At 41.8% G+C, this 27,276-nt stretch overlaps 2 protein-coding genes and 1 long non-coding RNA gene across 3 annotated transcripts; 1 reads left to right on the plus strand and 2 right to left on the minus strand.

Annotated features, from left to right (window-relative positions):
• Positions 1–3,803: 3,803 nt before the first annotated feature.
• Positions 3,804–4,868, minus strand: LOC117760851. Its single transcript, XR_004613739.1, has 2 exons — positions 4,699–4,868; positions 3,804–4,324 (listed from the first exon to the last, which is right to left on the minus strand). It is a non-coding gene; the product is annotated as an uncharacterized LOC117760851 (long non-coding RNA).
• ubxn6 (UBX domain protein 6) lies at positions 4,162–11,019 on the plus strand. The gene is made up of 11 exons (XM_034584210.1): positions 4,162–4,422; positions 4,888–5,045; positions 5,952–6,016; positions 6,135–6,263; positions 6,384–6,481; positions 6,637–6,712; positions 6,802–6,886; positions 7,024–7,243; positions 7,772–7,902; positions 8,051–8,199; positions 8,745–11,019. Exons 1-11 carry the CDS (start codon positions 4,337–4,339, stop codon positions 8,868–8,870), a joined length of 1,323 nt encoding a protein of 440 aa, XP_034440101.1. The 5' UTR covers positions 4,162–4,336; the 3' UTR covers positions 8,871–11,019.
• Positions 11,020–12,427: 1,408 nt separating this feature from the next.
• chaf1a (chromatin assembly factor 1, subunit A (p150)) lies at positions 12,428–27,226 on the minus strand. Its single transcript, XM_034584176.1, has 16 exons — positions 26,876–27,226; positions 25,304–25,351; positions 24,505–25,142; positions 24,225–24,287; positions 23,853–24,097; positions 23,643–23,724; positions 23,493–23,561; positions 22,785–23,002; positions 18,714–18,882; positions 18,376–18,456; positions 16,773–16,871; positions 16,391–16,640; positions 15,338–15,500; positions 14,827–15,145; positions 14,636–14,711; positions 12,428–13,317 (listed from the first exon to the last, which is right to left on the minus strand). Exons 1-16 carry the CDS (start codon positions 26,937–26,939, stop codon positions 13,205–13,207), a joined length of 2,697 nt encoding a protein of 898 aa, XP_034440067.1. The 5' UTR covers positions 26,940–27,226; the 3' UTR covers positions 12,428–13,204.
• Positions 27,227–27,276: the final 50 nt, after the last annotated feature.

The raw sequence follows: 27,276 nt of genomic DNA on the forward strand, positions 1-27,276 counted from the left end.
AACAGATCAAAGAGCTTCAAAGGACAGGAAATGATCCATCCTAATTTCCTAACCCTTGCCTGCACTTGTTTATAAAGATTAAAGAACCTCAACAGAAAGATTGAGATCCAGTAGATGGCGGTAATGCACCTTGACATTGGTTGCCACCCGCCAATAAACAAAAAAAAGGAAGAAGAAGAACAGAATTTTATTAGAATTATAAAGAAGTGCTAGCAAGTGGTTAGGAAAATAGTAAGAAAAGCAAAAAAACTAAGTTGTCAATCTTTTTGTAATAAAATAGGGAGATTAACAGCTGTGGGAGATGTTTGGAGCATGAATAGGAGCATGAGGAGAATCAGAAGGGAATGACGGTATCCAGTACTGAAGATGGGGAGGATGCAGCAGTGTCTGATGAAGAGTAGGCAGAGATGATAGCGAAAGCACTTATTCAAATCCATAGTTCTGATAATTTCAGTGAGGATGCTAAGAGAAGAAGGGCAAGGACAAGATCAGCTCATTTGTACTAACAGTACAAATAGATGCTCCACTCACTTTGGTAGAAAGAAAAGATCTAGGCTAACATCACAGGGTAGGATGACATCACTTATGCAGTGTTAAAGCACTTAGGTATGGTAGCATCACTGAAAGAGTTAGGTTTGTATAATAAGGTATGGGAAGTGGCGATGTTGCTTCTTGGAAAGAGGTGGTGATTGTTCCTATCAGGAAACCAGGGAGGGATCCATCAAATCCAGGGAGTGTTTTGTGTGGAGCAGTATAAAAGTAGCCAGAGACATGTCATTAAAGCTGCTTTCAGACATGCACTGTACTCCACAGATCCTCTGTATGTGCATGTGTGAACGCAAGTGTCCAAGTGAGACGCTTCGCAATTTCTATGGACTTTATCCGCCTGATCTCCTAGTTTATAGTCCATAATAATCCAGGAGAAATCAATGTGAGAACATGACTTCCTGGAACCTGGAGTTCATGTCTGAAAACGGCTTAAGTCAGAAAAGTTACATCCCTACTGTACTGTTGTCAGTAACACCACCCTGGCTGTTCCCCTCAGTGTCTACGGATCTCTACTTTCTGGAAAATGTGCAATGACATAAAGATTGTGGCAATATAGCAGTTTTGGTGGAAGATATATTGCAAACAGTATACAAAACATTTGTTCCATTATGTACAGATGTTTCAGTATACCAGACGTTTCAGTGAACAGGAGAACCTCAGATCATTTGTCAGTTTACACGGTGGAGATGGTAGCCATTGCAGTAGCATTACAGTGGGTAGAAGAGTTACAAATCAGGAAGGTTGTTTTGTGTATAGATTTGTCTTCAGTATTAATGTCGTTAAAGTAATGTTCATCTAACAGTAGGCAAGATTTAGTTAATGAGATATTTGTATAGATTTTCAAATATGAATATTGTGACTACTTTTATGTGGATACTGGCACACAGAGGAATAAAGGGCAATAAAGGGGTGGATGTATTGGCTAAGCAAGTACTAAATCATGAAGAAATCATGGACATTTCACTTAGTAAATCAGAAGCAAAAACAATAATCATAGGAAACATTATTAAAGAATGGCAGCATAGCTGGGATGTTGCCAACGCAGGGAGACACCTTTATGCAGTACAGCAGGAGGTGAGCACAAATAATTTAATATGGCCTAGATCAATGGTTCCCAAATGGTGTGCCTTGAGGTATATTCAGGTGTACCATAGGAATTTGAGAGAAATTTACAATATTATACAATACTACTATACTAGTACATGGCTCCAGAGTGTGATCATTTAAATTTGTGAAGTGTGACTAAAAATGTTCCTTTGTTGCAACGGTGCGCCAAACATTTATCTGGTTTCTTAATCTGATCGAGTTGTAACACTTTCTCCTCTCATCTCCTCTGTGAAGACAAAGCCAGGCAAACCAGTGCAACCAATGTCTGGAGTCTGAAATAAAAAGTTATGAATAACTTTTAAATTTATTATATGTTATTTTTATGCATTCATTTCTCAATACAGAGGTAAATTCTTTACCCTAAAAAATCATTTAAAAAAGCCTTCGGAACCCTAAGTTGCCGCAGTTGTCAGATGGTAGGAATTATTAGTGTGTGACACATCGAAGACCTTGATTGACAGCCAGTGTGAAGGAGAGCAACACCTCGAGCCAACCCGACAATGAATGATAACAAGGGTTTCGCATGAATAAGAATACAGGTGTGCCTTGGGATTTTGGCTTGCAAGAAGAAGAAGAAAGAACACATAGTGGATGGCAGTAAAGCACCTTGACAAAGGTTGCCACCAGCCAATACACGGAACTAAGAAGAATGAGAAGAAGTAGGATAATTTACGGTGATGCACCTTGACATTGGTTGCCACCCGCCAATAAACCGAATAAAGAGGAAGAAGAGGCCACTTCTGAATTGTGACAATGGAGTTCTTACCGACTCAGGGGGAAAGAAGAAGAAGAAGTAGATCCAGTAGATGGCTGTAATTCACCTTGAGGTTGGTTGCCACTTGCCAATAAATCGAACAAAGAAGAAGAACAATAACGCTACATTCCATTACACATTGGAGCTTGGAACACCCTCTTAAGTCAGAATTTCAACTCAGAAAGTCAGAGGAACCTCACCAACCCCAACTTCGAAATTCAAGATGGCTGCGCAGTGTATCAACAGTAGTGAAAGCTGTAGATTTAACTTTTAGTAGCACTAATGTCATTAAACGTACACACAGTACTGTCCAATTACTGTCTGTGGACGTTTTACTACGGCGTTGGTATGTGTGAAATAACTGGTACGCAATCAACTCAGGTTTTTGGGGTTTGACGTCATTCCAAGTGCTGAGTTCCAAGGTGTAATGGAACAGGGCATAATTTTTGTCATGGTTCACCATGACGGTTGTCTCTTGTCTTTGTCTGTCTTTTGTACCTGTCCTTTGTATTTTTTGTGCTTTTTCACTGCCTCACGACGGAAACTTCCAGTCACCCTGAGACTCCTTGTCACCTGGCATTAGTTAAATAGACATGCTCTTTGATTTCACTCTGAAAACCGAGTTTGTCTGTCTGCGTTTGGGTCTGTTCCATCGGCATGATTTAACTTTTTTTTGTTGTTGTTTGTTTCTTAAAAATACACATGAACAAACAGACGGATAAATACATAAAAATAGAATATGTAAGGAACTAATTTAAAATAACTAAAATAAAATAATAAAATACACAGTGTACAGGCAACACATATATTAACTGTTTTTAAAGTCTTTGTTACAGGATTTAATTGGCACTCTACAAAATCTTAATAGAAAACAGAAAAAAGGGGATTTTGACTGGAAAACTTGCATTAATGTATATAGAGTACTGACAATGCCAATGAAGATGGAGTATGGTTTACAGTTGAGCTTTGCAATTAGCATGTTCAAAAAGTACAATTAATATTTATATGAGTCATACATTTGTAGAGAAAATCCTTCTGCAGGCTAAAACCGAATAATAATTTTACCGTTTATCTCATCTACTTCACACTTTGTGTGTGTATTCTTAATGGTCCGGTCAAGTTCAGCGTTGAATTTGGTGCGATTTGGACATGTGATATGTGAATGTGTTGATTGCTGAACAGACCTCTGAAATAGCCAACATGCAATGTAAACAAATAACAGCAGTTAAGTAAACTATGCAAACTTATAAATAAACCACACACTTTAAAAGTAAAAAAGCTAATTCTGTTTCATTTAATGCAAAAGTTTTACTATAAAATCTTAACTGCAGATAAACTAGGTAGGATAAACAAAAAGTTTTCTAACTTCACTCTTCACCACAGACTGTTTACAAAAAGCTCTGCAAACAACGTCCAGCGCACAAACGATAACAAGTGGCAGTATATTGTAGAAGTGTTTGAGGAGGACTCACTAATGACAAGGTATAATTGTGAAGTAGCTCCTGAACATCAACACAGGACAAGAGAACAGGCAGGTTTAGAACAGACTCTGCACTAGTACACATTATTGCACTACAATATTTATCCAAACATGTCAGATAGGATAGAAAAACATTGAACTGCACTGTAAGTACTATTAGTTTACACACTTTAAGTATATTCTGCTGATACATGCATATTTCTACTTAAGTTGAATGCAGGACTTTTATTTGTGGTGGAGCATTTGAATACTTCTTCCACCATTGTCGAACACAAGCATCAGTTACTCGCGTCCATTGAATTCGTCAGTGTTCAGCTCCGCCACTTGGCGGCGACAAGGAGCCGGGTTTTCCCTCGAGTACAGTTTGTTTGGGTCGTCCTCCTCCGGGCTAACGTTAGCTAGCTGCTCTGCTTCTGCGGCCACACCTTCACCAACTGCCCAAGGAGATGAAGAAGTTATTCGATGACTTCAAGAAGGACATTAAGTTTAAAACAGCGGGGCCCGGAAAGAAGTTAACAGCCCCTGCCACCAGGCGAGTAGCGAACTTTTCTCAGCTGCCAAAGCGCTAACAACAGCTAGCCAACACAGCTAGCTGGCTAACGTCTGCTACAGTAGGTCAGCTGGTAGTTAGCTGCTGGTTTTTAATGATTGCTGAGCTGCATGAGAAGCTAAGTAGAGATATGCTGACCAGCGATCTTCACTTGGTAGATGGTCAATTTTACCTTCTGCTACGCGTTAGCAACCATATTATATAACACTCTGCATCTAATGTCAGGGCGGCTAACAGGTAATCCCTCAACAAGCTTACTCAGTCAATAGGTGAAGTAAAGTCACATTTAGCCGCAACGTTGGGTAAACAACACATGACTGAGCTGCTCATTGCGGCATCGTGACGCATCACTGCTAATGTGGTCGTTAGCTTGTGAAACACCACGGGTCAGCTGAGGTTTGACAATCGCCACCCTCCTCTGCCCTCCTCTGCCCTCCTCGCCCACAGCACCAAGCCCGAGGCGGTGCAGAGCAGCTCCGGGGCCAAACACAACCGCCATGCTGCCAGTGAGGGGGCCCAGCGGGCCGGGGCCGCGGCTCTGGCCAGGATTGAACAGCAGCCCCGGCCCAAGGTCCACACCTCTCAGGACCACATCAGGAACCAGGGTGAGACACGGTGCAGCCCTCTCTTTAAAAAAAAAACCTAATTTATGAGTGTTACAGACAATCAGCTAAACAGTACAGTTAAGTAATCAGTAGCATATATTAATAGATACTGAGTGAATTTTCATTTTGGGCTGAACTATCCCTTTAACGTAAATATAGGAAAGAGAAAAGAAAGAGGGCGAAAACGGTTTCTTATTGTTGATTGAAAATGTCACTGCAAATGTCGGCAGTTATTTTACTTTTTTAGTTTCTCTAATTTCTAGAGACTTGATATATTTAAAAAAAAAAGTTGTGTAGAAATCCTGTGAAATTGAAGGTATTGTTTGACATTGTGCAGCCCTGGCATCACAACAATTCACACTCAGGATGGTGTCTGAAACCCAACTGAGCTGATTTTCACCGCTCTCCTAACCTCACCATTTCTGTCTTTTGTTGGCTGTTGGAATATGTTGCTTCATTGAAGTCATTTGAGCTGCTTCCAGACGTGCACTGAACTCCTGAAATCATCCGGAGGTCCTGTCTGAAAACAGCTTTAGTAATGGAAACATGGAAATTGTTTAAAAGGTCAAAATATGATGAAAATAACCTATTGTCCCGGAGTCTGTAAAATTGTAATTAAGCTCCTCACATAGATCGACTCGGAAGACTTTAGTCTGTTTTTTGTATGAAGTTTAACTCGCTGTTGGTAGGAACCTCTGCTAGTGTTAAATATTACATGTGAAATTCTTGGAAGCAGAGCATAGTAATTATTTTTTCAAGTTTAAAGTTCATATGAAGGAGCTTTGACTGTGTTTGGATGACTGCCACAATTCTTATTATGTGTTCAAGTAATTATTGTAACAAAAGCATATACACTGGTCTCTAGAAAAGACATATAACTGCATGGTTTTCTGCTTTTGATCATAGTTAAAAGAGAACTGGAGGCAGAGGCGGTGGCACTGACTGAGAAGGATAAAGCAGCGACAGCAGAGGTATGCACTGCAGTGATTTGTCAGGCTAAATGAAGCTTGCTGAAGTTATACGATTAATATGATGTTTTGCTCAGCATTTAGTGTGACAACACTGTTGAAATTACTAATTTCTTTCCAGGGATCCAAAGTGCCAGTGAAAGATCCCACCTGTCTCTCTGTGTCAGGTGTGTATTTCACCTGTCCACTAACTGGAGCCACTTTAACTAAGCGTGAGAGGGAAGTACACATTAAGGAGGCCATTTTTATGGTACGTTTCAATGATATACATCACTTGTTCTTGTTTATGCTCAAATAAGAATGTGTTTGCAGTGAGATTATGTCTCAGTTAATCCTGTTAGTAAAACATGACCTGTATGTTCACTGTTAGCGGTTTGAGGAGGATGCAGTTGAGGCCTCTGTCATGATGGTCCACACATTTAACAAAGACAAAGAGAAGGTGAAAGCTGCTGTGGACATCATAAGCAAGTAAGACACTCTGCAATGATTGATAACAATACTAATGATAGAGGAAATGTTCCTTTCAGTTAGGGCTGACTTTGACCTCAGTTTGGAACTGTTTTTTTTACACTTCCATCAGTCAAAGAATTATTTTTCATTTTTCTTTGTTGCTTCATCATCAGGTATGTGGATAATATATGCAAGTGTCCCACAGAGGAGAAATACAGGAAGATTAAACTCAGCAACAAGGTGTTCCAGGTGTGGAAGAAACTAGACTCATTGCCATTTTTCTTTGTTGGCTCAGAACTGATTTCATGAATGTCATTCATCCTGTTGTTTTCTTTAAGGAGAAAGTGCGTTCTTTGGAGGGCACCCGAGAGTTCCTGGAGGCCCTGGGCTTCACAAGTATCATGCTTCCTATAGAGGGTCAAGGTAAATTACTCCTGATGAATGTTTCCTGTGCACTGTCCAATGGTTTTTCACTTTCATGTCACAGTCAACATCACGACGTGATGAATATAATTAGTCATTACATCTTTTCACTTGTGCTCACGTTTGCTGGAGATCAGAGGAGGAAGAGGAGTTCCTGGTGTTGCCAGAGCAGAGTCCTGATGCCCTGGAATTGATGAAGGAGAGAAGGGATCGACTCCAGAGAGGCGAGCCAGTCAGAGCTCAGCTGGACAGACAGCCCCAAGCTTTCAGACCCTCTCCCAACGCCCAACGCTTCGATCTGCCATCAGAATTTTACAACCTGACAGCAGAGGAGCTCAAGAGAGAGCAACAGCAGAGGTACAGACCTCTTGGTAATAGAAGCTGCAGTCAAAAAACAAGTTCACACTACATGACCTTCGAAGTCGTCGGATCACTGTGCAGACATACTGTCTTTTAATCGAGTGTTAGACATCAAGCTGCAGGAGACGGGCAAGAAGTTACTTACAATTGTAAGGAATAGAGAGTGACTCAGGTTGCATTTTTCTGTCCAAATCCGACCCAAGCCCATGAGAAAACTAACCAAGCCCGCCCATAACCCGACAGGCATTCTGTGTTTGCCCAAACCAGACCCAAGCCTTATGCATTTAAAATAAGCAGCTAAAGGAAACTATATTGTTCCTTATATAAAGTTCAAATTAAAATGGGTTGTTTAGCTAACATTAAACATTTACAGTCAATTTGTGGATTGGTGAAGTTATGGTTGTGATGCTCTAGCCACAGAAAATACTAACGTGCATCTCATACCTGTCCCACGACTGTGGACTGTGTTTGTCCATCAGAGAACCTGCACTCACTGACCAGCTGGTTTTATGTGTGTTTTTTCAGGAGTGATTTGGTGGAGAAGAACGCCATGATGCGCACAAAAGCCATGAGGGAGAGAGAGGAGCAGAGGGAGAGAAGGAAATACAACTACACCCTGCTCAGGATCAGACTGCCTGATGGAAACCTGCTGCAGGGTAAGAACCCCCTCCTATTTTTACATACCAACATTCATGAATAAAAAAGTTTTGTTAAAGTTGTCATTGTCAAAAACGTATAAAATGTTTTTTTTTTGTGATGTGCCTGGTTGTAAATAATGAGTCAGTGAATGATTTGTGACCACAGGCATATTTTATGCGTGGGACCGTCTGTCTGTGTTGTTTGGGTTTGTTCGGGAGTCCCTGGTGGACGGCTGGCAGCCCTTTGAGCTCATTGCACCTGGAGGTCTCAAACTACAAGAGGCAGAGGAAGTGGCGCTCGCAGAACATAACTTGGTGAGTTGCAACCAGCTGCATCTCATGGTACTGGCCTACTTTGAATCTAGATCAGATTTGTTGTCATGTATCAACCTGGTGTTCATTAATCCAGCCCCGAAAACAGTCCCCAAAAAATGCAGTAGCTGCTGAAGGAAATTATTGAGCCTTTTTTAATGGAAGTGTATAATTTAATGCAAGATTTATGTCCTCTGTAGGAACAAATGAGGTCGACAATAAATAGTTTTTGTCTTTTATCGATATAGTTACATATACATTTCTAAATCAATTTGGACACTGGATATGTTCAATATGAATAAACAAGCGTCCAGCTCTTTAGCAGCGGCGGCTGGGACTCATCAATGTAAGTGATGTGATCACGACAACAGTGCGTTCACAACAACGGCAACTGATTCTGCTGTTCAGGGATCTGCGTACTGAGTCAATCTTCACTGAACTTTGAATAAACATAAGCAAAAGCATACCGAAGTGCCATATTTTACACAATCCTGTATTAGCACTTTGCTGCAGTCAGTTAATATTCATGTCTGTATGTTGTGTCTAAGGTCCCTGCAGCTCTACTCACCTTCTCCTGGGATGCAGCCGTGCAGGCAGATATCGCAGCTGCAGGTGGAAAGAGCACCTCCCTTCTCAAACCGGGGCTGCTGGAAACCATTCAGACCCTGAACTGAGCAGACGTATTGTGTCCCCAAATTCTTTCCTGCTATGACCCTCCCTTGCACTGCAGGGGGTGAAGTTGCTCCTTCCAAAACAACTAGTGATGAGTGTTACTAACTTAAGTCGGTAGCAGCGATAGACTAGGGGCAACTTCTCCCCGATGCACTTGTTTTGCTGAGCGCAACCCTTCTCTTGTCACTGTGGGGTAAATGTCAACCTACAGTGTGTCTCAGCAACACATTCTGCTGAAGAAGCACTGCTAAGACATCTAAGGAGAAAGCAAGGGACGAGTGTGGTTAGTAATGCATCCTGAATGGACATGCTGTGTAGTGAACAGACTGTGGCAGCAGTCATCTGTGCTCTACCCTACAGTCAACCTGTCAGGTATACTTCTCGTGGCATGTGGAGAGACCTTGTTGTAACTGTCAGCACTTCCCCCTCAGTTTTTTTTTTTTTTTTTGTTAAAGTTTTTAGTTCATCTTGCTTCCAACTGTTGAATCAGGAAACTAGAATAGCCAAGACCCAACAGTACCCTTAAAGATAGGGTTGGTAATCCTGGAAAAGCTAGCAGGCAGAAGCTACACTTTGGGAAAAAAATTAATCTATACATCCCACTCCCTCCCATCGGCCCTCTTATTAAAGATACGCCCCCAAATGACTCTTCTAGTGTGCGACAGACGCAAAAAATAAAAAACAAAGATAAATAATACCTCCAAGTGAAAAAGCGGTGACAGACAGAGATGTCAAGAGAGTTTGAGGTGATGAGAGCTTTGTGTTGTAATGACAATTGTGATCCCAGCAACAGAATTAATACGTCACTTCCTGCCTCTGCCTGAATATTGAAGAGGATTTCTTCCCTGACCCATATCACATTGTTCCACGAAAATCTGTTATTTGTGTGTAATCTTGCTTACAAACAAATAAACCAAGACCGACAGTGGTGAAGACATAACCTCAGTGACGTAGGTCTGGTCGGATACATATTTAGTATCTCAGCCTCTACAGCAGCTCCTGTGCTTTAGCTTGGTGTCATTGCACTGGCTTCTTTCAAGACAGTCTGACGCTTTGTTTGGCAGTGTTGTGGGTTCGCTCAGTGTTTAATCCGTCAGCTGATGGTCGACTGGTCTGACTTGGTGTGATAACAAGTCTGTCTCTGTTGCTCGTCTTGTCCTCTGCAGTGGCGTCATACTCCTCAGTGCTGTACTACAGTTTTTTGTGGTTGCTTACGTATGAACATAAAAGCCCAGATCATCAAATCATTTTTTTCCCGGATGGATTGACTTACAACTGAGGTCCAAAGCTGGGGCAAATGTTTATTCAACCCCTCGCACTAAGTTTTTAGTGTGCAGTCAATTCTAATACCAAAATATTGAATCTGATCAGTTTTAAGCACTTTTATTTAAAACTGTTTGAAAGACTTGGTATAAAATTCCCCTGGCAATTTGATAGTTTAATTGCAAAAGCCTCATGTAAACAATGTTCTGAATTATAGTTGTGATAAAAGTGGCTTCCTGTCATTGTTCCTGTCGTCCAGAGAGGTGGTTTATTTCTATTTGTTTGTATCAAACACATTTAATTCAGATTGAAAGGGTTTATTCTTCAAACAGTGGTATTCGTGACAACGTTTCACTGAATCCACATGTGGAATAAATGCAACTAAAGTTTACCCCGAATGTTCGTTCTATCTTTTAGAGCCACCTTTTTGTCAGAGAAGTTTTTGTTATGTTTGTTAGTTGAATATATACCTGTTAAACCTGTACAAGCTTATTAGTTTCTCCTGCTTGTGGTTGGTTAAGATGACAACGACCTACCTCTCACCACACATCTCCATCGAGTCATAAACAAACAGATCCTAAACATGTTGGTCGTGTTGAACTTTTTCATCACCACCTTCAACCTGTGCCACTGTCACTGCACCAAACACACATTAACTTCTGCCTGCCATGTTAATGTCAAGGATTTGTTATTTGTTTAGTTCCAGTGTTTGAGGGCGGGTCCGCCATGAGCAAGAGTTCTGCACTCCACAGGTTTCAATGGAAGGGTGCAAATGTGTTCTCAGCAGTGTAACTTTATTAAAACACTTGATCTATCCAGATGTTCTGAGTTTTGTTCTGTTGTTTTAACCTGCCTGTATTAAAGATCGCTTGCACTGCATCTTGTTTTTAAAAACAGAACTGAGGCATGACTGTTTATTTGTGTAGATCTGTGTATCTGAAGAGAAGCTTTTCTACACATACTCCTATGACAAACTATAGAGCAACTATCACAGTTCTGAATTCCCTGAAGTTATTGAACACAAACCAAACACTTCAAAAAGAAAAGATGTAACAGTTTAGGGTTTCATGAGTTAAATGTCTGTTACTCCACCTCCAATTTCCGTCAAAACAGATCACAGAACCAGTGTAATAGCTTCTTGAAGGTTTTCATCCAATTTGTTTCTTTAAAATTACCCATATAATTCACGTTAATAAAAACATGAGCATTTAGTTAAAATTCTAAAACACCTAATTGCTTAACTTACTGGGCGTTAGACATGGTGTAAGGCAAGCCATATTTATTCAACATGGCTTATTGAATAAAGCCATTATATGGCTTCACACACATTTAATGCAGTTTGTTGTAACACATCAGCAAAAACTATTTTCAGCATGAAATAAGGTGGAAGCAGCTTCACTTGTAAATGCTTCTCATGTAGCAGCAGACTGCAGCTAAATCCTGGAGGACAACCATCTGAGGTCAAACCATTAATATTCTCATCCAATCATATTCCAGGCATCAATCCAATCAAAATTTGTAAAAGGATATCAGCAGTTGAAAAGTTTACAAAGGACGAGAGAATAATTGTAGCTTTTACTTCTGATTAATTCTCGTACATTTTTCCTGTACAGACAGTCTGGTACTAAAGAGATCAGCAGGATAAATGTTGGTTGGTAAAATGCCTACTAAATGTCAGTCAGCTGCTAACTAAGCTGGAGATGTGGAAATGTGTCCAGGAAACTCCAGAGGAAATTACCTAAACAATTTATTGTCACCAAAACAGTATATAATTTACCTATTCATACAGATTCAAGCTCTAACTGCTGGCGAAAGGGTTGACCACACTTTACACGTTCCATGTCCGCTGAGAGTTGCGTTAAATTCATACTAAAATGAGGGTCGGCGTCAGTCTGGTGTTCCACCATGCGTACTTGATCCCACATTCTTGTGGAGCATGCAGTCGATGTGTACAGTCAGCGCAGTCACAAATTATGGGCTGCACGCGGATGTCAGCAAAGGGGGCCGTGCCAACAGCAGCGACATGTTGGGATGAAGATATTTATGTCACGAGGACCACAGCAGACTGGTGTACGCAAAAACTGAATTCGCCTTTCGATCCATCTACAAAATATTGTCTCGAAGGGATGAATATTTGTGTGACATAACCCCAAAAAAACACATTACATCCACTGTTATTGTCTCATCACTGACGATCAGTTTCCTGCACTAAAAAAGAAATATTAGTGTGCTGAAAAAGTGATGGCATCACACAAGCAAAGTTACCCAGATGAAGCTGCAAGGAATGAAGGAGATATAAAAGTGCAGTACTTTTATTCATGTTTAATGAATTTATCCTGTTCAAGTATTCTTGAAAATACAGAAAATACATATTTATAAAACACGTGACACTGGACCTAATTGTACAAGTACAGATCTAGCAACTACACCAGTGAGTTGTCAGAATCAGAAATTGCAGAATAAATGCACCCACTGAAACCAAAAGGGGAAAATTCTGATAGACTTTCAGCCTCTCATTTCCCAACTAATTTCTGGTTAACTATATACATTTAGAGCGTAAAAAATTCCATGTCTTTAATTCAACATGTCAAAAATGTAAATAATGCTGTTCTTAACATCTTGGGTGCTTCTTCTCGAGAAAATTAGGTATTTCCATTCTGCTCTTCCTCCCTCTGTTCAACCCAATCTGCTGTAGCTAAAGCAGTGCCAGAAAGACACCACCTTCCCCTTTAAAGAGGCCCACGCCAAACATGCCCAACTGAAACTTTACTGCAAAAAAATCAGACCCATAGCTACTGGACACTGGACAAACCTGCCCTTAAAAGTCAAGTCAGACACTGATTTTATGCACAATTATGTTTTAATGGCAAGATGGCTCCTGACTCTTTAAAAATAATTATTAGGTGAGAGGGAACTCACGATACTGAGCAGATGCTGCCTGCTGCGAGTTGCCTGTACCAGGGTGTGGTGATTCATGTTGCACGAAGATGAAGCACCACAGAGTTCAGAGGCGGGAAGGAGAAATTTGTGAGGAAACGGGAGTAGCTTGGTTGGGGGAGACTGCATCCTGTTCTCAGGCAGTGGCGAGTGCAGGAGCGGCGCTGGCCAGAGGGAGAGCAGCTGCGTCGGAGGGGGTGACTTCCATTAGGACGTCACCATCACTGGAGGATTTCTCTCTGTTTGGGCCTGGAGAGTAACATTTTATGAGGTTTTATTTACATCATGAAAAAATGCAGTAGATCAATTTGAGAAGGGCTTCTATTAAGAGTTTGCAGATGTCAATGAATGTATTAACAGGTAGTGTTTTTCCATTTTGATTCAACTGTACAAATGAGATACAGCTCAAATAATGAACTTAAGTTATGCTTATAGGCTTTTTGAACTTTGGAGAGCCAGACTAACTGGATCCATATTCCCCTCCTTTACTTTGAGTAATAAGAGGGTAACAGTGACCGCCCACTTTTAGAAGGGCTCTGGTTCAGGAAGTACATTTCCCATTTATTTTCTCTATTGATATTTCAGAAAATCCTAAAATTAGTTTTAAGCCTGAAACCAGGCCGACCAGCTATGAGATGAATTAGGACCATAGAATATTTTATTTGCAACAAAAAAAATTGGAAAACAGAAAAAAGGGCAAAGGTATAAGACTGTGTATATAATTATTTTAAGAATGAAGGAACTACACATCCCATATAAAGTCAAAGACCTGAATGTAACCGTGTTACATATATGTTCACAATATATTGTAGTTTGTGTCTTGTATAGATGTATATAGGGTTTCATATAGTGTAGCATGTGTAACGTTAGTGTTGTCAGCAACATGGTACAGTGCTTTGTTCCACGACTGTCATAATAGGTAATCGGGTCGCTCTGTGGTAAACACTGCAAAGCTGAACCATCTGATTGTAGCCAACGTGACTCGCAGCTGTGGTAAACATTTCCATGGTAACCTTGAGCTCCACCAATCACAGCAGTCTCTATTACACCTGATGTTTGTGGGTAGTGTAGCACTTTTTCTTGATATTGCAAATCAAATGTGCTTTTCATAAGGATTGGTGGCTCTTGTAGCTTGTGGTAAATCTAACTTGGATTTTGACAATATTATGGTGATAATCAAAATCTCTTCAGAAAATGAATGGGATGAAGGTGTTGAGCTCTATGGCCTCGTATTTCCTTTTCTCCTGTTTTGAAAACACTTCCGAACTGGAGTTGGATCAACTCTGCCTCGGTTCTTCAGAGACGATTACCAATTGAACGGTCAGAAAGAACATGTCGAAAAAATGTTTTTAAATTCCCTAATCTGCCCATTTATCATGGGTTCTTCCTTGGATCATGCCTCACCCCTACACAAAATGTCATTAAAATCGGTTCAGTAGTTTTTGCGTAATCCTGCTAACAAACAAATAAACACTGAGAAAACATAACCTCCTTGGCAGAAGCAATAAGAAAAACTGTGTAAAGGCAGTTGTAAAAGCTTATTGTTTATTCTTCTTGTGTAACTCACCAGTCTGTGGGGAGATAATGACACAGTCTTCCTCATCATCCTCCTCAGTGTCAGCCTGAAAACCGTCTGCTTCCGTCTGGACAGAGAAGTGAGACCACGAGATGGTATTAAACTTGAGAAAAATCATATTTTCATGAGATGATAATCTGTTTAAAAATGTATTGTAAGAGGAAACTAATAAGTTTCCCTACCGGCTCGAGATCAGTGCATCTCTTCATGAACTTGGTGATTGACATGCTCCCTGTGCTCTTCCTCTTGTTGGATGAAGATGTGGTGGAGGAGGTCTGAGGTGTAGTAGGAGAGTTTCCCTGAGAGCCCGTGGCAGCCTGGGGTTCTTCGCGGGACTCCTCTCGGGCACCTGTGATGAGGTAGGTCCACTGGCAGGGCAGTGGAAGAGCCTCCTGGCCCAAACGGGACAGGACCTCTGTGTGCACGTACCAGCAGCAGCGCCTGTAAGTTGAACGCTTCTCGTAAACAGCGTTGCTCTTGATGAGGCGCTTCAGCTGTATTCTGCAGCGAGAGGAAAAGAGTACTGAGTAACACCTTATTGGAACAGCAAACAAATCTCTATGCTTTACAATTACACTTCTTTTGACAGTGATGTTTTAGGAGATTTGTTTCAATTAGTAAAGGAAGGGTATTCATATAATATATACATGTAGTTTCATGTATTTTATGCCACATATTCAGTCTTAAACTCACCTGGTGGGAATGTTTTCTGTTGAGCTCTGGGGGCTGGACGGTTCAGGTGGGGATGATGATGAAGAGGATGAAGTCTGCTGACGACAAAACTCCTGAAACTCTGTGATGATCACTTTGCTGCTGTTGACGTTGCCATGCAGCAGAGGCAACAGCTGATCGAGCACTGTGAGAAAGAATAGAAGCCCGTTTTTAGAAAATTGCTAAATCAACTTTTAAATGAAGAACAAAAACACATTTTAAGATTAATTTAGTTCAAACTGGATCATTGAAGTTTATCTGAAATATACATTTAAGCGAAACTTACTTAACATTATTATGCTTACTAGAGTGACTAATTATTGAATTACAAATGTTATGATAATTAAAGCAGGAAGTAGAGACCACACACACACACACCTCTCTCTGATTATATTTCTAGCAGCTGATGGCACAGGCTCCAAAACAATAAAAGTACGGCTATATACACGGTACTAAATGCCAGGACTCTTTCGGTCCTGCAATAGCAAACACAACCTTGTTAAAACAAATTAATGGCTTCAACAGAGACATTGAAACATTAGTGAAAGATTATTTTCACGGTCTATTTTTGTGAACTGCACGCAGTATGCAGAGAAAATATGCAAGACCTTGCCTCTCCAGAATAGCAGCGCAGCTCAAACACCGGCAGTGTGGCCGTGATAACCTAATGACATGGGTGCCTAAATGAAACGCAAGATGTTCCGCGTCACACGCTCACGCAGTGGCCCAGGCGTTGTGTTGCACCCTTTCCAACACGAAAAATATATGCGTTGAACTCAATCAACTTGCATTGAACCATTGAACTGGTGCATAAACAGCAACAAACATTTTGCAAGATACAACTCTGGCAAGACAGCGAGGTAAGAGAGATTCAGGGTTTTCAGCAAGTTTGTGACTTTGAACGTGACTCAGTGTGAAAAAAAACATGAAGTTATTAAATTAAATGTTCTGCTGGCATTGGAGTCAATTTAACAATTTGTATAATTGCTATTATAAGCGTAAAAGGGGAATCAGTAAATGCTGTGACAAACTTACATTGTGCTTCTCTCTGACACTTCTGCGACAGCTCCTCTGCACTCCTCTGGCTGGTGTCTGCTTTAGGTAAAGGCTCAACCAGACACACAGCATAAGGCTGGAGAAGCTCCAGACCAGGTCCTTCTCCCTCCCACATGCAGCCCCTCACCACTGGCTCCAGCACCTTCATCTTCTTCTTGGTGGACATTAGCTCGTCCCACTCCCTTGCTTTCAGTTTCTGGCGCAGTTTCTGATTCTCCAGGTCGCCGCTCTCCAGGGAGATTACATTAATTTGTTAGAAGGTGCAAACAGGAAGAATTTTGAAAACACAAAATTCTAAATACCTGTATGTCAGATTAAGGGGTGAAATATTCAAATTCATAAAACAAATGTCACGCCCTACCTCCTCTTCCAGCGCCACCTCATCCTCTGAAAGGTAGCCATGAGGAACAAAGAAGCCATCATCATCATCGTCATCTTCACCTCCTTCCTCCTCATCTTCCTGAAAACGATCAAGAATTCAAAGTTTTATATAAAGTGCACTGTACTTTGTTGCTTGCTCAAGTTTAGGCAAATGTTTTTAACTAGGGATGCACCGATATGGAAATTCTTGGCCGATACCGATATTTAAAACAACAATCTAGCCGATAGCCGATACCGATATTTGTTTATTACTTGAATAATATGAAAAACAGAAAAAGTGACAAGTGTAACTTTAGATGCCATGGATGGACATAGACACCTATTCAGCCAAACATTTAACAGTATCACCAGGCCTACTCAAGACATCATCTCAACTGTAAATAGATGCTTGCAATGCAGCCTTACAAAACACTAGCATAAACCCTTAGGGAATGCCATATAAATTCCGCCTGGCTGTTCACACCGGACCCGCATTTCTCCGCGCCGGTCAGCCCGCGATTCTCCGCTTGTTGTTGTATGTAACCCGTTCAATGTCGGGTGACGGGGGTAAATGACGTATTCTCCAAGCAAGCCTTTAGCCCCCCCCCCTCTCTTTTTATCTATACGACTGCTTGTGTGGCTGTAGTGAATGGGCAGAGGGGGACATTTAATTATGTGATTGGGAAAATTAAAACTCCAGGACAACAGAAGGGGAATACAAAGTATGGGATGCATATTTGATCATTTATATCATATAAAATATGTCATTTATATCGTTTAAAATCATTTTTCAGTCTGTTTCCTGGCGCGATACGCTCGCTCGCACGCCGAAACCATCGGTGAAGGGCGCTGGCGCGGCGCGGCGCCTCGCAGCCCATGTGAACTGCACAAAGGTTTAACAGGGGGGTGGATGGGAGGCGCCTGGCTTTCCTTGGCGCTGCGCGGCACTTCAGCACCCGGTGTAAACCCGGCGTCAGTGTACCATAATCTGGCTGCAGAAAACATACCAATGAACATCGGCCAATGTTATCGGTGAAAGTCAAGTTTATTACCGATACGCCGATGGCAGTAAACGAGGCGAATATCGGCCGCTACCGATATACGGCCGATACATCGGTGCACCACTATTTTTAACCCATTTCCTTTCACACAGTAAATACATTTAGAAAAATATTTAACAATCAGATTTAAGGCACTATTTCAATCTTGAAACAGTTATGAAGAAAACTAAAATTGTAAACTAAAATTTTAAAGAATTTCTTAATTTTCAGCTTGAAGACACAGATGCTTAATATGAAAATCATATCAGTGAGATTTCAATTGTGTATGTTTTTCTGTACATTACATTATGGTTACAGTTGCTGCTGCTTTGAAAATTCAAATTTGTGGGTTTCATTATGTCTAAAATTTTGAGTCAGCTGCTGAATAGCCATCTTGTCAGCGGCCCAACCACAATCCTTTACGAAAGCCTTATGTTATAAGTTTTATGAAAAGATTATCTGTGAATTCTATAAAAATTGTCACTGCTCTGTAAGCTGATTTTTTATGAAAACTTTTTAAGATCAAGAAATGACCATAATTTTTTATCCTCCAATGAAACTTACCCCTTCACTATGTGACAAAGACTCTCCTGGCTCCTCTTCCTCCCACTCTTCATCACTGTCCACCTCATAGTCCAACAAATCCTGTGGTGTCAGAACACAGCTGTTAGCACCAAAGCTACATGAATATAATTTCTAATATCAAATCAGAGATAAATTCTTATAAGTGATCCAAAAGCATGCGAATGTAATCTGGGTTCTCAGTTGATTGAGACCTCTGTGTTACATTTAAACATCTACAAGTGTAATCAATTTAATCTGCAAAAGAACCACCGTGAACTTTACTTATGAGGTGTTGACTAAACTAAATAAAAAGACAGGCCTTTTAAAAATAGGTTTACCTTGTCCTGGGTGAGGGGGCAGCGAGGTGAGATGTGTGTACTCTTTTTACTCCAGGTGCCCCAGTACGCTGGACGGTAGTTCTCGTGAAACCGCAAAAGCTTCATGGGTCCATAACGTTTGCGGTCTGGCACTCCTTCTGGTTTAGGGCCCTCCAATGTTATACACTCACTGAGGAAATAATACACATGGGGTGAGAGAATGTCTACCAGTTATCAAACAGTTAAAATTCCTCAAGTTTTTTTTCCCCTCACAGTTGAGTCGAGCTTGGTGCATCTTTATCAAGAATACAAATGAAATCAGTAACAATCACAGCATATCCTCATGGCTGTGGTTACTATGCCAATGTGTGAACCATCATGCACACCGCTGGTATTAGCTTCTCAGCTGTGAGAATTTGAAACTACTCTTTGTCATGATAGTAAACTGAATGGTTGGTTAGATGAAACAAGCAATCTGACAATGTTATGTTTTATTAAGCTCTAAATGTATGAAATAATCAACACTATTTGTCACTTTTGATCAATGTCACACTGATGTATTAAAGGGGACATAGCATGCAAATTCCACTTTGTTAGTGCTTCTACAGGTTAATGTGGGTATCTGGCATGTCTACCAACCCCAAAACTCGGGGAAAAAAACACTCGCGCGTTTTGTTATGGTTCCTCTAAGTCAGAAACGTCATGCTTGAGCGACTCGATTGAGCTTCCTGGTTTTTGTGTCGTAACAAGGAACTGGAAGTCTCCCTACATGGTCTTGGCCCACCCCCCACCTCACGCCGTGTTTACACCGGATGCTGCGAGGCAGCGCAGCGCCGTTCCCAAGCACGCAGCTGGGCTGTTCACACGGGACGAGCATTTCTCCGCTGGTCAGCCCGCGATTCACTCACATGTGGCATTTGTCTGGATCATTGGGACTGGGAGGCTGCAGCAGTTGCTCGGGCGCGACCGCTCGCTCTCCCGTGCGTGAGCTGGAATTTGTGTCAGCGCCACACAGCCAGCAGTGTGGAAGACTTCCGCAGTGTTCAGCGCTACTGTTACACTGCGGAAGTCTTCCACACTGCTGGCTGTGTGGAAGACTTCCGCAGTGTTCAGCGCTACTGTACGCCGGGTTAACACCGGACGCGGAAGCGCCGCTGCGAGGCAGCGCAGCGCCGTTCTCAAGCGCGCAGCCGCCTGGCTGTTCACACGGGACGAGCATTTCTCCGCTGGTCAGCCCCATAGACTGTATATATAAGGTCAGCCCACGATTCTGCTTTCTCCGCTTGTTGTTGTACCCGTTGAATGTCGGGGTTCGGGGGTAAATGATGGTCTTCATAGCCCCCCCCTCTCTTTCTCTCTCTGTCTGTCTGCTTGTGTGCTTGTAGTGGATGGGCAGAGGGGGACATTTAATTATGTGATTGGGAAAATTAAAACTCCAGGACAACAGAAGGGGAATACAAAGTATGGGATGCATATTTGATAATTTATATCATATAAAATATGTAATTTATATCGTTTAAAATCATGGGGGGAGAGGGGGGAGCTGGCTCATTCGCATTTAAAGGAACAGGCACTCAAAACAGGTCACTCGGTGGAGGGCTGTTTTATACAGGGTAAAAAGGGTGCTGTTTGAAATGATCCTTGTGGTATTTTGACCAAAGTATGTTACAGACATTTCATTAAGACCCCAAGGAACCATATCAACTTGTGGTAAAATGGGCATGCTATGTCCCCTTTAAGAAGATGCAGAAAAGTGCTAACTTTGGCTGTACAGGTAAGCTGTATGGAAATTTCTTGATTCTTGTATGCATCGCAATGCAAACGACTCTGCATCGATGTAATGGCAAAGTCTATTCAGGTTTCCCTTTACCTTTAGTGTTTTAGCAGTGTCCCACCTCTAAATAATTATAAACACCACTGCTTCAGGATCAAGACAGACGCATATTAAAGGTTCCGTTGTCCCGAGTTTTTATAAAGATCATTATTATATGCGTGAGTGATTAAAAAAGAGCAGAATAATGCACCTCAGTGCAGAGGCACTGCCAAGGGGGAATAGGCAGGGCCGCCCTGATACAGTAAAGGCTTTAATCAGAGTTTTTTCTTAGGTGCAGCTAGGGCTGGGCGATAAGATTCTTTAAATCGTATCAGGATATTTTTTTTCTCAGCACCACTGCACTGGGGTGCATTGCTCTGCGCAGGTCAATACGTGAATCTGCTCCTCTGATGTTTTCGAATTACTCACACTTAGAACTGATCTTAATAAAAAAAAAAACTGCTGAATTCATATTTATTTTCTTGGATAAACGGGGCGTCGCTTCTTAAACAAAGAAGTTAAAACACAGTGCTGCATCATAATCTGTGTGGGTGTGTGTGCTCGTCTCTGCCCCTCCTCATACATGAACTGATAATCACATGTATATCACATGTAAATCGATGATGCCGGATCATGACTGAAACATGATCGTTCTGGTCACTTTAACCCTGATGTCCTGACCGTGCGCGTCACGTCACGTGTCTCATAAACTCTAGAGAGTAAACGTCAGAACTGTACGTGTCTACTTCTGATCAGTGATGGTGTTTATTGTTAAAGTGCAAAGTGAGCGCGTGTAGGAGGGAGTGAGGAGGAAGCAGAATCCGACAGAGACTCTGACACAGGACGACTGGACATTTAATGTGCGTCTGTCCTGAAGCAGCTGTGGTTGTAATTATTCAGCGGTGGAAACCTGCTAAAACAATGAACAAGGCAGAAAACATGAATCGATTATGTTTAATCACTGCCTCTTTGCAGGAGTCCAAACGTTAGCACGTGTACTGCTGCTCCTCCTATACTCTATGCCAGGGGTCGGCAACCTTTTTGACAATAAGTGCCAATGTAAAATCCTCTCGTTAATTAGTGTGCCATATCAACAAGTTTTATTATTGAACCACATTAATATTTCCAACAGACATGTCATTTTATTCCATCTGTATTGGCTATATATAGAACAACACTTTAAAGAAACATGTTTATCTCATTATGATTGCAATAATAAGTTTGTCATTAACCCCACCAACCACACTCATACTCAGAATTGCAAAAGCTTGCTTCAAAGACTTTGAGAGAGTTGGCTTCTCATACCTGGACACTGCACGTTTGATCGATTCTCCCTTGTCTGCCTGATCTTTGAAACTTCTTTCGTGCCTTGTTTCAAAGTGGCGCTTAACACTGGACGTTCGGCACACAACATTTTCAAAACACAACGTGCACAGAGCACGGTCCTTATGAAAAACAAAGCCACAGTCTTCTGCCCATGAGGGCTGAAATGCCCGTGTCTTCGTTTTTTTAGACAGCGGGCATGACATCACCAATACACCTGAACGGACGCACTTCGCAGAGATTCATGTGGGGAAATGCGAGCAGCGCTGGCTGGGAGGCTTCTTCTTCTTATTATTTAATGGCGATTGGCATCGAGCCTATGGCGCATTACCGACACCTAGTGGCTGGGAGGTGTTAACATCAATCAAGCTAAATAATACAGGCTGCGTGACGGCAAAACCTTTGAACATTTCTTTAACAAGTGTGCCAATGATTATGGCGCCGCGTGCCAATGAGGTTGCCGACCCCTGCTCTATGCTGTGTGTCAACCTAACCTGATGTGGCTGTAACTCTATTCCAGCCACATGATAGGTTCAGCGCGGTGCTATTGTCATTATCATTGGCTGTTCGTGTTGTCTGTCAAAAAATGGACGGGATGAGTTCTATCGACCATGTCTTATATTTCTATCGAGGAAAAGTTATATCGTGATAATTATTGCTATCGTTTTATCGCCCAGCCCTAGGTGTAGCACACAAGTCTAAACTGAATGAATGTCGAATAAGTGTGGCCACTGTGATAGACTTACGGTTGTAGAGTCTATAAAAAAGGGAGACAATTTGTATTAATTGATGAAAAAGCAGCCATGTGCAGTAATATAGAAATTTGAGGATGTGATACATTGAAAAGCATCGTTGCTGCATTTGACTCATTGACTGCTGAATCCTAATCGAATCAAAGCGCGAGTCTAGTGAAGATGCACACCTCTGATGAAGATAATCATAATTTGCAGTCTCACCTGAGTGTGTCTGTCCGCCTGCGTTTGGTGGGTCCTGACTGACGGGGCTTTTGTCCAATCCAGTCTTTCAGTCCATTTAGGTTATTACTGGGGTTCAACAAACACCGGTCAAGATCCTCCAAAACAGAGTCCGCACACTGAACCCGACACAGCGGTGCCAGAGACATGTGTTCTTTTATCTCAAAAGGAGCAAACTTCCCACATGCAGCTGCAAGCGTCTGAAACAACATAGGGACAAAACAAGTTGTAGTTGAAATATTTGTACTTATAAATGCAATTTGACTTATTGATCCATTAGATCAGAGCAGTTTCCCGATAATTAGACTGATACGACCTATCACAGTCAAATTTGTGCCACTAGTTTCATAATGAACAAACAAAAACACTTTGACACTTCTTTATGTTTCCCATACATTGATATATTTGTGGCAGCCTACTAAAATATCAACACTGGGCCATATATTGATTTTATATTTCTTGTTTTAACTTTAACAATAACAGTAAATTCTTATTTCACTGTGAAGCTGTGGGCAGTCACATTGATTCGCTCAGCCCCTCTTTTCCCTGCTCTCTCGCTCTCTCATTAACACATTGACAATGGGAGACAACCTATCACAGCAGGGGCAACAATATGAACGATGTTGACCTAATCCAAGAAAAGTTCAAGTGAAACCAATCTCACATCTTGTTGTTATGAGATCTACCGACCTTTGGAGCTTGTTGGATCTTGGATATCTGCAGAAAACGTGTAATTTCTGCTTTCTCAGCTTTGAGGCGCTGTAAACGGAAACATGTAGATTAAAAAAAAAGTCGAGAAAATCCACAAAGCTCATCAGCAACATTTCTGTTTAAACTTACATCTTTCTCTTCCTTCAACCGTTTCTCTTCTTCCTTCACTCGCTTGTCCTCTTCTCTCTTCCGTTTTTCTTCGAGCTTGGCTCTAGGGAAAATGTAATCACATTTAGCTCAACAAAATCAATATTATCTGTGCTAAACCACTTTTATCCTGCACAGACTTATGGAACCAAAAAATAGACTTTAGAGTAACAGGAACTTGGCATTACTCACTCTAGCTTGGATTTCCGTAGCTCCTCTTTTGCTTTTAACTTGTCTGCTTTTTCCTTTTCTTCCTTCTCTTTTTTCTCTCGTTTCTCTCGCTCATCTTTTTCCCTTTTCTCACGTTTTTCCCTTTCCCGTTCCTCCTTCAGTTTACGAGCCTCTTCTTTCTTTTTCTCTTTTACAGCTTTAGCCTCTTCCTTCTGGCATTCCTTCTCCTGACGCAAACGAAGCCTCTCCTCTTGTTCTTGTAAACCCTGCATCGCAAAATTCCGACAATGTTTTCACACTTAATAGATATTGAAGCGAATGGCAAATACAACCTGTAACATATCACATTGTGTTTTAATCAATGTTTTAAAAAAAGACAAATAGAACTCCAACCTTCAATGAGCGTCTTGTGATCTTCTTCTGATCTTCTGGTATCTTGGGGGTGGTCTTTGGCTCCTATGAGAGGGGAGGGCAAATCTGATAATCAGTCTGACAAATTTTAATATTTTTGTATGTATAAATTTAAATAAATCTGACTGTGCTTAAAACATCTTCAAAAATGCTATTATCAGCAGACATATTTGTCCAAATAAACAGGGTTAACCCTATTTATAACGGCTAATCTTACACAACCCTCAGTGGGATTAGACAGAAAGCAGAGAGATGTGCATACTGTAGGTGTTGTAGTGGGTGTAGGGTCATCACTCTTGGACTTCTCTGGAGAACTTTCAGACATGGAGCTCACTGATGAGGCTGACAGTGCGGACTTATTTCCCAAACTGGAAACATTTCCTGACTCATTCTGCTCCTCTGGTTCACTGTCAGAATCCTGTGTTGTGTCAATCTGAGAAATAGATGTTTGATTCCCATCTTCATCATCCGCCGCCGCCGCCGCCTCCTCCTCCTCTTCTTCATCATCATCATCGACAACTGCACAGTCTACAGTGTGTGTCTGAATTTGATCAAGGTTGATGGATTTCTCCGAAGAGGCAGTTTTGTCTTTGCTTTGTTGCTTGTCTTTTGTTGGGAGGCAGGGAGAAGGAGGGGCAGGTGAAATAAGGTGTTTTACAAGAGACATGTTGTTGTCCTCAGTCAGATCTATAACCATGTTCTTGTTAGAGGCCGTGGGGCACCTTCGGCTCAAGAAGCCATCGAGGGGCCCGCGACCATTAACCAAGGGTTGTTTGGGGAGAGGGGAGGACTCATTCTCATTTTCTCTGTCTGAAGGCTCGGGGTAGGTATGTGCGCAGGGGCGTTTATGTGAGTGGTTCTCTTTGGGTTCAGAGTTCAGGCGCTTGAATGGGAGACGAGCTGCGGGCAGAAGAAAAATAGTCACCACCACACTTGTATATAATGTAAAACAGATGAGGTAAATTCAAAGTTGTTCATTAAAATATCTGAGGTCTTACTCTGAATTATCTTTCAACTGTGTCAAAACTCATGAAAAATGAAAATCGAACTTAGATTTTTACCTTGTATAAAATTCTTGTTGGCATTTTTACTTGGCTTACGATCCATGCCTGAGAAGAACAAAAACATTGGCACATCAGAAAAGCATACATCATGTCAAAACTTCACTTCGTAATATTTAGAGACAGATAACAGAAATAATGAAGTTGCGTGGCTACTGGTCAAAGAAGATCATTAAATGAGAGTTTGGACAAATAATGACAGCAACTTCTTGAAGACAGTGGTGTCAAAAAAAACAACGACCACCACTCCAAACAAAGCTTTCAAAGTTATAACTCATAAGCATACATATATCTGAAATGACAGATGACAGTAACCTTGGTGCAGACCGCCCATTTGACACATTGACTCCCATCATTTACCTTTTGTTTACTGTACTGCTGTGATGACCACACGCCGGTGCAGCTACTGCAGTGCGTCTTAAAGTCCTCATCACATTTATTTAATGTGCAACTACGTCACATCACAGCAGCGCCCAGACTAATGTTGGTGTTTTAATACATGCCAGAACAGTCTCCATCGGCGACGTGTTACGGTTACAGTGTGACAATGAATGTAATGGTTGTGTTTGGTTTGCTCTCCCGCCAACCGGGGCAGTCGTCGGTGCAGCAGGCCCGGTCTGGTCCGCAGGGCACGCACCTTAGTGCTGCCGGGGAAAAGGATCTCCGCCTGGCTACAATCAGAACCTCCAGAAACCCTATTATAACTACAATGAAGGGTTCTAATGTTTTGTGCCACGACCGCTGAGAGTGTGGATGTGTGAACGAGCTACGACAAAGTCTGAGCTGTGGAGGGGCTCACCTATGAGACTCTCATGTCTGTAGCTAACGTTAACCACCTCACGGGGCGCTAGCATTAGTAGCCTGTGTGCTAACCTTACAAAACTAGCATCTGTGCCAAGCACTCTTGGCCGGAGCTACAAGCTAGCTGCAGAGCAAACCGGCCAACAAAGTTTACCACCGGGTTACACACTACAAAAACTACAATACAACAGAAGCATGTCTGGAAAGACGTGTGTGTGTGATTTGAATCACACGTTTCTTAAACATAACTTTGTTATTTTTAACTGACGTTTAATCTTCGAGTAGCAATTAGCAATACCGGTGTTGTATCGAAGTCCGTTTCCCAATCCATATGATTCCCCCCTTACCCTTCTCTGAATCGAGACTCTAACGTTGTCTCTAAATACTTCAAGTCTTTCCTGTGATGTTTATTCTGACCCCAAGTTTATATCCCAAACTAACCCCTGACCGGTGGCATGTTAGCTGTGCATGGCTAGTTTTAATGTTTGAAAGCTTAGCGGCAGAGTTACACATTAAATCAGTTAACACTTGTCTCGTAGCAGTGACAACAGCAAACGCTGACTGGTGTCGTCGGGGAAAACGAGGTTGTTGGCCTTACTTAACCGAGCCTTTAATGGCGGAGTGTTTTGTATTAATAGGAACTTTGTCATCATTCTATGCTCGACTAATAGAAAAAAAACACGGAACTGCAGCCCCGCGCATTGCAGCAGTACACATTTTGGTAACGTTGAAGAGCATTTGCACGCCTGCTAGACGTGGCATTAGCGTTACCTCTTCTGCGGGGTGTCGATGCTGCCAAGTGGCCGTCCACAGATGGGTTTTCCGCCGCCAACATCCCAAACACTGACCGGGGGCTCGAGTCGGTTGCGATTCCTCCGGCGAAACGACTTCAGAACAACGGAACAGTTCGTGGAAAACGCTCGAGGACAGCCCCGATGCTAAACAAAAAGCTACGCGTTTACCTCAACGACGTGTATTTCTAATCTATTTCACAGAAAACATGACGCAGGCTCCTTCCTCCTCTCCCACACTCTCCCTCGGTTTACCCCGATGCCTGCCTCGCGCTCAGTCGGAATTGGCGGGAGTGTGTCGCTTGCTTCGATAACCTCCTCTGATTGGTCAGCGCCAAGTCACTGTGCGCTGCAGGAGGCGTTTGATTTACACACCCGAGC

Source organism: Hippoglossus hippoglossus, chromosome 4, assembly GCF_009819705.1.
Source record: "Hippoglossus hippoglossus isolate fHipHip1 chromosome 4, fHipHip1.pri, whole genome shotgun sequence".
Classification (NCBI taxonomy): Eukaryota; Metazoa; Chordata; class Actinopteri; order Pleuronectiformes; family Pleuronectidae; genus Hippoglossus; species Hippoglossus hippoglossus.

Coding starts and splice junctions, on each gene's coding strand:
- ubxn6 (XM_034584210.1), top strand. CDS start 4,337: ATGAAGAAGTTATTCGATGACTTCAAGAAGGACATTAAGTTTAAAACA. Junction 5,046..5,951: donor GGACCACATCAGGAACCAGG/GTGAGACACGGT, acceptor TTTTGATCATAG/TTAAAAGAGAACTGGAGGCA. Junction 6,887..7,023: donor GCTTCCTATAGAGGGTCAAG/GTAAATTACTCC, acceptor GCTGGAGATCAG/AGGAGGAAGAGGAGTTCCTG.
- chaf1a (XM_034584176.1), bottom strand. CDS start 26,939: ATGTTGGCGGCGGAAAACCCATCTGTGGACGGCCACTTGGCAGCATCG. Junction 18,457..18,713: donor GCCCCCTCACCCAGGACAAG/GTAAACCTATTT, acceptor CTGACACCACAG/GATTTGTTGGACTATGAGGT. Junction 14,712..14,826: donor GATGCACTGATCTCGAGCCG/GTAGGGAAACTT, acceptor TTCTCTGTCCAG/ACGGAAGCAGACGGTTTTCA.